Source organism: Anolis carolinensis, chromosome 1 (assembly GCF_035594765.1).
Source record: "Anolis carolinensis isolate JA03-04 chromosome 1, rAnoCar3.1.pri, whole genome shotgun sequence".
NCBI classification, from domain to species: domain Eukaryota; kingdom Metazoa; phylum Chordata; class Lepidosauria; order Squamata; family Dactyloidae; genus Anolis; species Anolis carolinensis.
In genome coordinates this window covers 100,866,872-100,881,790 of record NC_085841.1, presented here as the reverse complement: position 1 = coordinate 100,881,790, position 14,919 = coordinate 100,866,872, and the positions used below count along the sequence as shown (strand labels likewise).

General features: G+C 43.5%; 1 protein-coding gene across 6 annotated transcripts in view; it reads left to right on the top strand.

Annotated features, from left to right (window-relative positions):
- The window catches only part of ccdc162 (coiled-coil domain containing 162), a 91,593-nt gene that overhangs the window by 5,489 nt on the left and 71,185 nt on the right, over positions 1-14,919 (top strand). For all 6 annotated transcript variants that reach the window (XM_062969013.1, XM_062969011.1, XM_062969014.1 and 3 more), the window contains exons 2-6: positions 3,038-3,170; positions 6,515-6,587; positions 7,792-7,902; positions 8,568-8,681; positions 14,036-14,230. In XM_062969013.1, the coding sequence (XP_062825083.1) occupies positions 3,043-3,170; positions 6,515-6,587; positions 7,792-7,902; positions 8,568-8,681; positions 14,036-14,230 (621 nt within the window). In that variant the 5' untranslated portion in view covers positions 3,038-3,042. The remainder of the gene's footprint in view (positions 1-3,037; positions 3,171-6,514; positions 6,588-7,791; positions 7,903-8,567; positions 8,682-14,035; positions 14,231-14,919) is intronic.

Genomic DNA, 14,919 nt, shown 5'->3' with positions numbered 1-14,919 from the left:
AACCTCTGATATGAGCGGAATGTGTAGGTCTGTCCTAACTTCAGGAATATCACAGTTACCAAAGTCTCTGACAAAGAAGCCTCTATTTACATCCATCTTGCCACAATTTATTCCTCATTCCCTGTCTACCTGGGTATTTTTAGCAGCATTGGCATTGGCAATATTGTGAAGGAGGACTGGAGAAACAGATTTTCAACTGCGCAACTAAATCCTGCTGTAGTTGTGTATGCCTGTCTATGACAGGCAAAGCAAAACACTAGATAACTACTTAAATGTGTAAGAGCAAACCAAAGAGAAAAGGGTAGAGCTAATACATCTGCCTCACTGGACATCCCCAGCATGTTAAAGAAAGAATAAATGTGCACGTTTGTCCAGTAAAATGGAAATCACAAGGAAGGTGGAAGCTGATAAAAGGAAAAATCTTTACTGGATGGGGTTGTTGTATGTTTTCCGGGCTGTATGGCCATGTTCCAGAAGTATTCTCTCCTGACATTTTGCCCACATCTATGGCAGGCATCCTCAGAGGTTGTGAGGTATGGAGAAACTAAGCAAGGAAGGTTTATATATCTGTGGAAAGTCCAGGGTGAGAGAAGTACTCTTGTCAGTTGGAGGCCAGTGTGAATGTTGTAGTTAATCACCTTAATTAGCATTGAATAGCTTCATCTCCTGGCTTCTTGCTGCCTGGGGGAATCCTTTGTTCAGAGTCATTATCTGCCCCTGATTGATTCATGGAACTCCTCTGTTTTCAGAGTGTTGTTTCTTATTTACTGTTCTGGTTTTTTAGTTTTTTTATTTTAAAAAACTAAAACCACTCAAAAAAACTAGAATTAATGCAGTTTAGCACCACTCTAAATGCCTTGGCTCAATGGTATGGTATCATGGGATTTGTAGTTTGGTGCGGTATCAGCACTCTGGTAGAGGCTAAGACTGTAAAAGTACAACTCCCATGAGTTCATAGCACTGAATCCATAGCAGTTAGAGTAGTGTCTAACTGCATTAATTCTGCAATGCAGATGGCCCTTGGTTTGGAATGGGCGCTGGCTCCTTGACTCCCATTTTTAATATCCACCAAGGGGCATATTTCTTTTATATCCATGTCTCATAGTGCGGTTTCTGCTTAAGCATCCTGACTCATGAATACCTCCCTCCATTAACTTCTCTCAGTTGCCCCATTAAATATGTCCCAAGCTTGCATGTAGAGCCCTGCCGAGCAGCTATATATTTCTCTGTTAAATAAACCTGTTACTCACGGTACGTGGAGCCTGCGCCTGATAGTCAAGATGCAGCAGGGGATGCATAACCAGATTTACTACCACTGTAAAACTGGATTATGTGTGCAGCCGATTCTCAATTGTACCTTAATTTTCCTTTTTATTAGCACTTTGCCCTTGTCTCTGACTGAGCTGTAATCTTCTCATCCAAGTATTAAATGCTGGTGTTAGCAGCAAATATTGTTTGGCACATTAGAGGACATTCTAATGCAGAGTTGGGAGGCTGGACCATGGCAAAGGCAAACATGCATTATGAGGTTAGATACTCTATGTTTGCTGAAGTTAGCAACTCCCATGAAAGTGAAAAACTGGAAACTAATATAGAATTGCATTGGGAGATCTAGAGCAATGGTGTCACACTTGTTGCTCTCCAGGTGTTTCGAACGTCAACTCCCGGAATGCCATGGCCATTGGACAAGCTGGTACAGGCTGCTGGGAGTTGGAGGCCCAAACATTTGGAGGACCATATGTTTGACACTTTTGCTCTAGAGCAGTGTTTCTCAACCTGGGGTCCCCAGATGTTTTAGCTGGTAAACTGGCTGGGATTTCTGGGAGTTGTAGCCCAAAACACCTGGGGACCCATAGGTTGAGAACCACTACTCTAGAGAGTCCTCGGAGGTGTTCTCTGTAGAAATCTAGGTCCTCCAGCATAAGTTCACCATAGAGTCATATTGGGGGAGTCTAAATATTCATTGAGAGAAAAATAATAATCCAATTCATGAATAATCAAATCTGCAAAAGTCAAAACTATAAATATGGAGGGACAACTTTGTGTTGAAGTTCTGCATTTATGTGTTGAATTCAGACACATAAATATCTTGAAGCAAGCCTCCTTTTTATCCTTCATGCCACAAAAAAAGCCAAAATTGGGGGTTGAGGAATTTGCCACATAAAATAAATAGCCCTTCATAGGAAAGTTCCCAGTGTATAACCCCTCACTCTACAGAGAAATTGCAATTCGGTTCTGGTGTGAGAGAATTGGCCGTCTGCAAGGACGTTGCCCAGGGGATGCCTGGATGTTTTGATGTTTTTACCATCCTTGTTGGAGGCTTCTCTTGATGAGGAACTGAAAAATATGGATTTTTAGACATATAGTATGCACATTAGAAGCAGTGAAATGTAGAAAAATCAGACTCTCTGTGTGTTAGATTTTAGGGATGCACAAGCTGACAGGACAAGCTGTGAGAAGGGGGGCCTGTTTTCTATACATTCCAGTGTGAATTGGTTCCTAGTACAGCTTGACAGGCCAAGAGTGGCCTCTTGATGGATCTCTCTTGGGATCTGTGACTTGCTACAGGCTTTTTAGAGTGCTTAGATAGAAAAATGCTGATTGTGCATATTTATGCCCATGTATGTAAACATGTGAAGTGACATACTGATGACGAGATGTATGTAGAAGCATGTTCTTTGTCTGAAAATGTATAAAAGGCAAGTCAACGCCTTGATCGGAGCTCTGGTTTTTCTTTTGGAAGAAATTCCACTTCCAGAGTCTTCAGCTGAATAAATTAAAATCCTTTCCAGCCTCAACAAAAGGATCTCTCTTGGTGTTATCTCTCCCGTCATCTACAACACACTCATGACCCTGCATGGAGCTGGAGCTGATAAAGGGAGCTCATCTGCACTCTCCCCAGTTTGGATTTGAACCGGCCTGAGAATGTTTGTGAGCTTGCTTAAGAACTACATGGTAAATAAGTTAGACTGAAATGCTCGATTACATGTTGTAATGAGTGTTAAGCTCCTCTTGTATTTCCTTTCTATGGCACCAGGTTAAATGGACGAAATTTACAAGATCTCTTCAACTGAGAGGGTCCAGCAGTTGGAAAAGGAACTAGCATCACAGCTGGCTGAACTGAAGACTGAAATAGAGGGAAATGGGGTTCTGCAGGGATCACTGGACTGGTAAAGATAATTTCTCCCCATGGAAAAATCAGGCTGCAGTGTAAATGAATGAGATTGCTCCAATGTATGCCTCTTCTATACATATGACTGTTGTTTAAGGTGAATTGTATGAATATGGGTTGCACCATTAGATACCAATCAAGCATTGAGCATGCACTGATTTTTCCATTTCGTTTTCTCCATGCAGTTTTCTGCGGTTCCACCTGGTACACAGGTGGAGTATCCTTTATTCAAAATGCTCAGAACAAGTGTTTTGGATTTTGGACTCCTCCCCCCACCCATTTTGGAATATCTGTATTAGCATAAATGTGCATAATGAGATATCTTAGAAATAGGACCCAAGTCTAAATCTGAAATTAATTGATGAACCATATACTCTTTATATACGTAGTCTGAAGGTAATTTTATGCACCGTATTTTTAATAATTTTGCAGATGAAACAAATTTGGGTATGTTGAAATATCAGAAAGGGACTCTCTCAACTGTCCATGTGGACAGTTTTGGATTTTGGAGTATTTCGGATTTGGACATTCTAGATAAGAGATGCCTAACCTGTATTATATTGTATGATTGTCATTGTTGTGACTCAGCAACAACCTCAGAGCGAAGGGGGTGATGGTGATGAGGATTTTGGGATTCAAGGTGGGTTTCAGGATGATTCTGATTATGTGGGGAATTATGGGATTCAGATACAGTCGGGTTCAGAGATGCAGCCTGTTGTTGAAGAGAACCAGATGCAGCCTGTCACTGATGAAAACCAAGGAAGCGTTCCCATGGGAAATAATGAAGATGATGTGTCTCAGGTTCAGGTGCAAGATAACATTAATAAAGGCACCAACCTTGAATGCCAGGCCGAGGCCGAGTGTGAGGCCCCATTGCTTTCTCAAGCTTCTCGTTTACAGTTTAAAGGAATGCTGCGTCAAAGCCTTAGATTAGCTAATAAGAAGGAGGCTAGTGAAGGGGAAAAGAATGCTTTCATGATTTGCTTTTAAAAACAGTTTGCTGAGAGGCAACTCTTTGTCAAAGCAAATCATCACTTCAACAGAGAACTTGGTCTGTGTTTCCGGGCCGTCTTTGCCTTGGATATATTCTTGTTCCTAGATCTTTGTAACTCGTTGAATGGACTACTGTTTTTATCTATGGGGTTTTGGATTTGGATTTCTGGATTCTATTTTGCAACTATTATTGGAACTGTATTTCTGCCTGCTTTGCTACAATATATATATGCTGCTTTTGCTTAATGAACTACAAAAGACTATCATCTGTGTGCTGCTTGGTGTCTACAGCAAGGTGAAGCTATTCTGAGGTGCGACAGTCATTCAGTCTGTAATCCAACATTTTTACCCCATCTTGTAACATGGCATCCACTGATGCAGTGGTTTTCAACATGGGGTCCCCAGATGTTTTTGGCCTTCAACTCCCTGAAATCTCAGCCAGTTTACCAGTTGTTAGGATTTCTGGGAGTTGAAGGCCAAAAACATCTGGGGGCCCGAAGGTTGAGAACCACTGCACTACTGAGTCTCAAAATCAGATATGATCTTGTTATCTTTATCCATGGCAACCCATTCGTGCCATTTCTCCCCTTTCAATTATCCACCCAGTTTCTCCAACTCCTCTTTCTTCAAAGAGTGCCATTGGCACAACCACCTTCTGCAAGGTCATGCCCCAATTATAAGTGGATCTAGATTGCCTAGGTTTGAAATTTTTGTTTTTCTGATTACAGCTCCCATTAATTCTTCCAGAAGGTTATGAAATTGTAATTTAGAAAAGTAACTCTTCAAAGCTTGCATCATGGTTGTGCCTGAATGCCTCCTAAAATAGTAGTATATTCATAACGTGTCCTTTCATTAAGCAATGGATTGTCAGATCAGCAGTTTTTTTTACAAGCCCTTCGGCATGTTCGTTCAGCTGGTTCATATCCTAGTGTTTTATGTTGACAGTGTTTAGCAAGTCAGATGACCCGGTGGTTGCTATGAGCAGAGAGTGAAACAAACCAGCAGTTATCAGCAAAGGCAGAATGTCCACATGCCTTGAGCTGAATGGTTGATAAGGATGGGGATATTGCTGCTTTAAGCAACATTAATTTATTGAGTTTTTCCAGTGGCAGACTAATATATGTTATTCCCCAGCCCCAATTCTCGGCAGCCACACACACTTGCAGTGGCATCACAAACCACATTGGGTGACAACCATCAGAGGGGGAGATGCCAAAATGACTAGTGTCTATATCAGGCATGGGTAAACTTAGGCCCTCCAGGTGTTTTGGACTTCAACTCTCACAATTCCTTACAGCCTACCGCCTATTAGGACTTGTGGGAGTTGAAGTCCAAAATACCTGGAGGGCCCAAGTTTGCCCAAGTTTATACAATTTTTGTGCAGTGTAGAAATTTCTTTTTAAAATAAAATATCCTTCTAATTATAACCACAAAAACATTTTCCGTAATCCTAGTTATGATAATATATCATAATAATAATAACACTTTATTTATACTCTGCCTTCCTCCCCGGGGGGACTCAGAGTGGATTACAACATATAAGCAAACCCAGGCAAACATTCAGTGCCTTGTTACAAATGAAAATACAGTAAAACACAAATACACAGACAATGGCAAAGGCCTTTCATCTCTGGCTCTGGAGGTGGCGCCTTTCTCAATTTTCAAGCTGAGGAGCCTGCATTGTTGTAGACACCTCCTGGTCATATGGCCGGCAAGACTGCTTGGAGCATCTTTTTGCCTTTTTCCGCAGAAGCGGTACCTATTTATCTACCCACATGTTTTAAAACTGCTAGGTTGGCAGGAGCGAGTGCTCATCCTGTCTCGCAGATTCAAACTGCTAATCTTCAGGTCAGTAGTTCAGCAGCACAAGGGTTTAACCCCCTGAGCCACTGAGGTCGCAGTAATTATTAATATATCTATATACAGAACTTAGAAGGCAGTAATTCTCCTGATTTAATTTTTGAACTTTCTAATGTGCATGCACTCAAATCAGAGCACACTTGATTTAATTGTTGAATTTTGAAAAATAGTACCTAATTTTTTCCATATTTTCTGGTATTTTAACTACAATATTAGGATATGGTCTGGCATGTGAAGAGGTCCATGAGTGTGGCACTATGAGCTACCACGTTGAGTGGCCCCAACCCAACTTGGATCTAGATCAGGCCTGGGCCAACTTGGTCCCTCCCTCCAGGTGTTTTGGACTTCAACTCCCACCCTTCCTCACAGCCTCAGGCCCTTTCCTTTCCCCCCTCAGCCACTTAAGCCTGATCTAGATAATCATTTTCCCCATTTCCTTTGGTGCTGCTTCTATACTTATATAATTCCAGTTTCTTTCATCTTTTGTAGCTCTGTTCGCCTTCCAAAAGATATTGATTATTTCAGAAGAGAAAGGGAGTTGGCATTGAAGAAGTGTTTACAGGTGAGTACTGAAAAGTGCTCGTGTGAAAACATCCCAGAACAGTAATGAGGGGATTGGAAAAAGGGGCTCAGATCCTATTGACAAAAGGGAGCTCACCCCGCTCCCTGGATTTGAACCACCGACATTTCGGTCAGCAGTCCTGCCGGCACATGGGTTTAACCCATTGCACCACCAGGGGCTCTTACTCAATGCTGGGTCTATGTGTTGTTGGATTATAGCTCCCATCAGCCTTAGCCTGTGTGGGATTTGCATTCCGTTGATATCTGCAGGGCTAAATTTTCCCCCACTCTACATTAAGGGAAAGGAGCTTCAAAGGAAGCCTGGGTGCAGATATAACCCCAGTGTTGCCCCTGGTAGCAACATGGGATGAAACAGCGTGTCTCATGGCCATCTTGAAGTCCTCTTGGTGCCAGAGACTACAAAACCCATCACCCCCTGATATGCTCATAGATCGATTGGGTCTGCTAACCATCTCAGCCTGAAGGTAAAGGAGGCAACCTCCACTGACATGAGTGTGCAGAAAAATGGAAAGGAAACAAACAAACTGGAAGAAGAAAGATTTCCAGGCAGATTTACACCTGCTTTGTCTGTAGCCAACAATGTCAGGCCTGAAAGGAGCATTTCCTTCTTCCATGGCATCTCTACCATCATTGCAGTGCTCTGCACACTCACCCTGCCATACGGGTGCAATAAAATTAATAGGATTCATGTCCAATCTGTATGAGAAGGGATGATCTGGTGAAGAAAACATGGCCATAAACTTTAAGCTCTATTTGGTCTCTTTGTATGAATCCCCTGACTACAGATAAGTCTAGACAGTGAAAGAGATGTTATATTTTCCTGATCTCAGTCAAAGTAAAACTGAATTTGAATTGGAAAGTGAATTTGACACGACTCAACTGCTGTGTCAATGGGATCCTGAGTGTTGTAATTTTGGGTTGCTGTGAATTTTCTGGGCTGTATGGTCATGTTTTAGAAGAATTCTTTCCTGACATTTCACCCACATCTATGGCAGGCATCCTTAGAGGTTGTGAGGTCTGTTGGATACTAGGCCAGTGGGGTTTATATATCTGTGGAATGTTCAAGGTGGGAGAAAGAACTATTGTCTGTTTGGAGGTATTAGCTGGCCCTTTGAGTCATGTTTGGAATTCCTCTGTTTTCTGAGTGGTATTCTTAATTTTGTTCTCATGTTCACATTTTACAGGTTGCAGAGGCAAAGCCACTTGTAATTCAGGCTGATGTCCTGCAGAGGGAGACAGAGTGCTGTCTAAAAAGAGAACATACCCCAGAAAACTTACCTTTATTACTACACCAGGTAATGTTGGTCTCTTTGACATTTGAAGAATCGTGTAGTATTTGTCAGCATGCATTTTCTGTCATTTGGAATCTTTAAATTAGGTTTCCTGTTCACTGTGGGATCATTATTTTATGTCTGTGCCTTTTGGATCAGTGATTGGAAAGATCTTTTCAGTTTAATGTGATAATAGTGCAGAGAAGAACCTGTTTAAATATAGCAGAAGGTGTGGGCCTTGGTACTTGCTGACCTTAGTTGTTCAGCTGATTGCTTTGCAGGTTGTCAAGGATAAATAATGTATATATCCTGACAAATGTCAGTGTTTGGGATATCATCGAATGATGGAGTTGTAGCTTGATGAGACTTCAGCAGTCTTTGGCAGAGGGGGTGAGGGGGGGAACGAAGGGGCCTGAGGCTGTTAGGAATGGTGAGAGTTGAAGTCCAAAACACCTGGAGGGCCCAAGTTTTAGAAAAAGATTTAAACATTTTTAGGCTGGAGAGCTGGATTAACGGGTCCTTAGCTTGTGATGAAATTCTCTTTTTTTAAAAAAAATGTGAAATAAGAAAGGAAACTTTAAAGTATCAATGCAAAAAATGAGGACACATCCAGATATTATTTTTATGATGTCACTTTATGTTCTGCAAGCAATGTTTGTTGCTTTAATCTCCTTAACCTTCCGGTGAAGTTTTTTACAGACAGAATTACACAATTGGTCCAAAGCAAATATTTGTACATGCTCAGATGGAAGAGATTTTGTCAGCACAGCAGTGTGGTTGAGCAACTCTATCCCTTCTACCAGGTATGAAAATCTCAGAGCCACACAACGTTAAATACAAGAATATGTGTTTTTGTTCAAGAGCTCATAGAATCATAGAATCATAGAATTGGGAGAGACCTCACGGATCATCCAGTCCAACCCCCTGCCAAGAAGCAGGAAAATTGCATTCAAAGCACCCCCGACAGATGGCCATCCAGCTTCTCCTTAAAAGCTTCCAAAGAAGGAGCCTCCACCACACTCCGGGGCAGAGAGTTCCACTGCTGAACAGCTCTCTCTCACAGTGAGGAAGTTCTTCCTAATGTTCATATGGAATCTCTTTTCCTGTAGTTTGAAGCCATTGTTCTGCATCCTAGTCTCCAGGGCAGCAGAAAACAAAAAGCTCCCTCCTCCTTATGACTTCCCCTCACATATTTATCCTTGGCCAGCATGTCTCCTCTCAGCCTTCTCTTCTGCATGCTAAACCTACCCAACTGTGAACATGATTCCATTTCCTTTAAATTTAGGGGCATAGCTTGTAATGATAAGTAAAAGTTTTCTTTCGATTTAACAGAACTTAGATTTATAATCCTAATGGTGACATAATGTACTTCATAAGCAATCATGATGGTCTAGGATTGAACCTGGACCATCTTTTTCCTTTCTGGGCAGGAAGTTCTTCCCTTGTTCACAGAGAGCTAAGATTTTCCTTGATGTACTTCTTTTCTATGTACAGGGATTATTTTGATACATAAATATTAAAAGATTGTACAGCCATACACTGTCCCCCTCCATACACACACTGAAAGCCTGAACTGTTGAAAGCAATGTAAGTGCTGCCCTATGTACCTGCTGTTGGAAATAGCAACCTCCCAAGCCTCTCACTATTTATTTGTTATTGTAGATATTTGCTATCCTGTATTCCATGTAAATGTTGATTTGCCAGTTTGTACCTGTTTGGTGTGGGAGGGGCTTCAGACATGTGGTTGTATTGAGCATGTTCAAACTCAGGACTCCTTTTTGTATTCAGTCTTGCATCCGACCTCAGTGGAGGTGAATGCATGTGTGTGGTTGGCCTTCAATGAAAGCAGGTTGCTGTTTGGACTTCAGCAGAGAAGTCTGTTTAGAGACTTTAATGGGTACAGTATGACGAGTGGACCTCAGTGAGTACAAGTATACTAAAGACTATGAACTATTGATTAAGAAAGATACACTGTGTTCACAACACAGAGAGAAGCTACATTCTATCTGTAAGCGAACTTTAATAAGAAATGCACCTGTATGGTGAGTTAATACAAGATGTTTGTGAGTAAACAAGGTATGTTATTTTTCAAAGAACACTCCTTTTTTATCTGTGAGTGCATAGTTTGAACCAAGAGGTTTCAAGGGAGTGTATATCTTTTAGATATGGGAAAGGGAGGCCAGAATTAATTCGACCTAGGGAGAGGAGGAGATTTCTTGTAGATTTAAAACAGTCTCCTGACATGGTAAACTTGGATACCCAGGCTGGTGGTTCCTCTGGACTAAAGGTGGTGCTGTTGAATGCCAGGTCTGTAAATGGAAAAACTGCAATCATCTAAGACCTTATCTTGGACAAACAAGCAGACCTGGCATGCATAATGGAGACCTGGTTGGATGAGGCGAGTGGGGTCAATCTCACCCAACTCTGTCCTCCTGGGTACTCTGTGCAGATACGGAGGATGGAGAGGCGGTGTCGCAGTGGTCTATAAGGATTCCATCCCCCTGAACAGGTGCCCCATCCTGCAGTCAACCTTGTTTGAATGTGTCCATCTGAGGGTGGGTGACCGGGAAAAATTAGGGATTCTGTTAGTGTATCGACCACCCCGCTGCACTACAGTCTCCCTACCTGAGCTAGAGGGGGTGGTCTTGAGCCTGGCATTGGAGTCCCAGTGGCTTTTGGTGCTGGGGGACTTCAATGTCCATGCTGAGACCATCCTGACTGGCGCAGTTCATGACTTCATGGCCACCATGGCAACCATGGGGCTGTCCCAATTGGTATCTGGTCCCACCCACAGAGCGGGGCACATATTTGACTTGGTTTTCTGCCAGGGATGGGAGGAAGGTGGCGGTGTGGAGGAGCTTACCATCGCTCCTTTGCCATGGACCGACCATCACCTGATCAGGTTTAGGCTGACTGCGCTGCCTAACCTCCGCAGGAGTGGAGGACCTATTAAAATGGTCTGCCCCAGGAGGCTTATGGATCCAGATGGATTCCTGACGGCTCTTGGGGAGTTTCCCACCGCCTCGGTTGATGATCCTGTCAATGCTCTGGTCTCTCTCTGGAATGGGGAGGTGGCCAGGGCAATAGACATGATCTCTCCGGAACGTTCCCTCTCAAGTACGAGCTAAACCATCTCCTTGGTTCACCGAGGAGTTGGCAGCGATGAAGCGAAAGAAGAGGGAACTAGAGTGCGTGTGGCATTTGAAGCAGAACGAATCAGACCAAACACGGCTGTGTTCTTATCTAAGGACATATACCGCAGCAATAGATGCTGCAAAGAATGTTTTCTTTGCAGCTAATATTGCGTCCTCAAAGAACCGTCCAGCGAAGCTCTTTCGAGTTGTCAGAGATTTGTTAAATCCCATCCCTCAAGATGGGATCCCTGACAGCTCGGCAGCCTGCTGTGAAGCATTTGCTCGGTTCTTCGTAGACAAAGTCGCTCTGATCCGCTCCGGTTTTGACACCATATTAACGGCAGTCTCCGAGGATGTAACACGAGCACCTGCTTGTCCCATTTTAATGGATTCTTTTCAATTGGTTGAGCTCGAGGATGTGGACAAGGTGCTTGGAGAGGCAAGGGCTACCACATGCATCCTAGACCCCTGCCCATCCTGGCTGGTGAGAGAAGCCAGAGGGGGATTGGCTGAGTGAGTGGTGGTGGTGAATGCCTCCCTTTGGGAAGGCATACTTCCAGCGAGCCTTAAATTGGCTGTGATCAAACCGCTGTTGAAGAAGCCATCACTGGACCTCACTCAATTGGACAGCTATCGGCCTATTTCCAATCTCCCCTTTTTGGGCAAGGTCGTGGAACGTGTGGTGGCCGTGCAACTGCAGGCATTCTTGGTTGACATTGATTTTCTAGATCCGGCACAGTCTGGCTTCAGGCCGGGACATGGTACCGAGACAGCCTTGGTCGCCTTAGTAGATGATCTATGCCGGGAACTGGACAGGGGGAGTGTGTCCCTGCTGGTTCTGCTGGACCTCTCAGTGGCCTTCTATACCGTCGATCACGGTATCCTTCTGGAAGCCTTGCTGGGATGGGTCTTGGAGGCAATGTTTTGCAGTGGCTTCAGTCCTTCCTGGAGGGTTGTTCCCAGATGGTGTCATTGGGGGACGCCTACTTGGCCCCACAACCATTGTCTTGTGCAGTCCCGCAGGGGTCAATACTGTCCCCCATGCTATTTAACATCTACATGAAGCCAATGAGAGAGATCATCCAGAGTTTCAGGGTGCGGTATCATCTGTACGCAGATGATGTCCAGCTCTGTCACTCCTTCCCTTCTGTCACTAAGGAGGCTGTTCAGGTCCTGAACCAGTGTCTGGCCGCTGTGTCGGACTGGATGAGGGCCAACAAATTGAAATTGAATCCAGACAAGACAGAGGTCCTCCTGGTCAGTCGTAAGGCCGAACAGGGTATAGGAAGGGGTTTGTTGGAAGGGGTCGCACTCCCCCTGAAGACACAGGTTCGCAGTCTGGGGGTTCTCCTGGACTCATCGCTGAGCCTGGAGCCACAGGTTTCAGTGGTGGCAAGGGGAGCATTTGCACAACTAAGACTTGTGCACCAGCTGCGCCCGTACCTTGGGAAGTCTGACTTGGCCACGGTGGTCCATGCTCTGGTTACATCCCACCTGGATTACTGCAATGCGCTCTACGTGGGGCTGCCTTTGAAGATGCCCCAGAAGCTTCAATTAGTACAACGGGCGGCAGCCAGATTAATAACCACGGCGGCATATAGGAAGCGTACTACTTCCCTGTTAAGCCAGCTCCACTGGTTGGCGATATGCTACCGAGCCCAATTCAAAGTGCTGGTTCTGGCCTACAAAGCCCTAAATGGTTCTGGTCCAACTTACCTGTCCGAACGTATCTCCCCTTACAAGCTTATGAGAACTTTAAGATCATCTGGGGAAGCCCTGCTCTTGATCCCACTCGCCTCACAAGTGCGTCTGGTGGGGACGAGAGACAGGGCCTTCTCAGTGGTGGCTCCTCAGCTGTGGCACTCCTTCCCCAGTGACATCCGGCAGGCTCCATCCCTTCTGGGGTTCAGAAAGAAACTGAAGACCTGGCTATGCGCGCAAGCGTACAAAGAGTAAGTTTCCACAGGCTTCGACTTGGTCTGGAATAAGGTTCTTGTACAAGGTCTGGTGGACGAATGGCATAAGCACCTTGCACTGTTTTAAACTTTTTATATTGTATATGATAACTGTTTTAATTGTTTTAATGTTATATTTATTGTATTATGGTGTATCGGCATTAATTGCCAGTTTTGTAAGCCGCCCTGAGTCCCCTCGGGTGAGAAGGGCGGGGTAGAAATGATGGAAATAAATAAATAAATAAAACTGCAACTGCAAAGAAACAACCATTCTCTACTAACAAAATATATTTTTGTAGTGGCATGTCTTTATTCTTTGAAGTTTAAAGACATGATTCTTCAGTTTAACAGCTGAGTTAACTGGGTACCATTACATAAATGTTTATGAATATCACTTGTTCAAATACTTGACTTCTAACAAGGTCACACTTTTCTTGACTAGTGGTTTTCAAAAGGTGGTCTCCACATGTTAATGGAGATTCACATTTGCCAAACGGATGTGACATCATTTTTACCTTTTCAATAAGGTTATGGTGTAGTTATTTCCAATAGGTTATGGGATTTCCAATAGTAACTGATCTCTAACATTGAGGCCCTTTCCACACTGCAATATAAAATCCAGATGGTCTGCTTTGGATTGTCATATATAGCAGTGTAGGCTCATATAATCCAGTTCAAAGCATATAATGTCAATTATCTGCTTTGATTATCTGGATTATATGGCGGTGTAGAAGGGGCCTCAGAATCACCAGGGAAGGCACTGAAACAACAGATGTAAATTATACATATTGTTGGTAGCTGTGTTTTATAGTGCTTAGCCACCCATGCTATAAAAACTCATGATGTCTCCAAAGATTTTTTTAAAGATGAAGCTCTCTCAAAATAATTTCTTAAAAGCTCAGATTTTAGTTTTATAATTTAATTGTCCCCATGAATGTCAACTCCTACTCTTCAGATCCTCTCATTTGGAGAGGAAGGCTAAACTGTATTGCCTTCGTGTTCTAGCTTATTAATTCATTTTTCTGGGAAAACAACGCCTCTCCTTTCTCGCTCCTGCTCTCTCCCTAGAAACAAGTGGCTCACATCATGCAAGAGTACAGTGATGCTGTTCAAAGAGCTCAGAGGCTGTCAAGTGCCAGGGAGAACTTCCTGACGGGAAAGGAAAATCCTACCAATTTAGTGACCCAAGAAGACCTGACCATTTACACACAATGGCTAATATGCCACCTGCACTCACTTAAGGCCGTTCACAACTACCTCCGGGTAAGATGATGGGTACAGATTGTGAAACAGAAGACGGAAACTCTTAACATAACATGTGTAAGCTGAAATCATGGCCACCTAGGAAATGGACAATTTTTTTGCTTTCATCAGCAATATTTATTGGGCCTTTTCTCAGGTTTGTCAAGCTCTTACTAAGAAAGCTGTAAATCTCAGATGTTAAGTGGGTTCATGGGAAGGCAGTTCTCCCTATTTGCAGTATAGCAGACAGATCAGAAACAGGTGGCTCCCATGTCCAAGGAGCGCAAAATAAGATTTGAATGTTAGGCTGCACTTTAAAGAAGCTTTCTGGGATTCTGAACTATGTGTTCCAAACAATTTCAGCATCTTGGATAGTTCCTGGGGAAAAGGCAGGGGGTGGAGAAAGGAAGAGGAAGAAGAACAGTGAACTTTAGTCCTTCTTCCCCTTCTTGAAATAGAAAAGCAGGAGCGTGAGTGAATCTGGATCTCTGGCCCAAGTAAAATGTGGAAAGCCCAATTTTCGTAGGGAGCCAGAGACATCCAAAGAAAACTGATTTCCCCATCTATCATCATCTGGCCCATAAAAGGTGGCTGTGCAGGGGAAAATCTTCTCTCTGTTGTGACTCAGCAACAGCATAGCCTGCAGAGCGAGAGTGAGGATGAAGAAGGGGATTCTGGGTTTCAGATACAAGAGCCAGATGATGGGATGC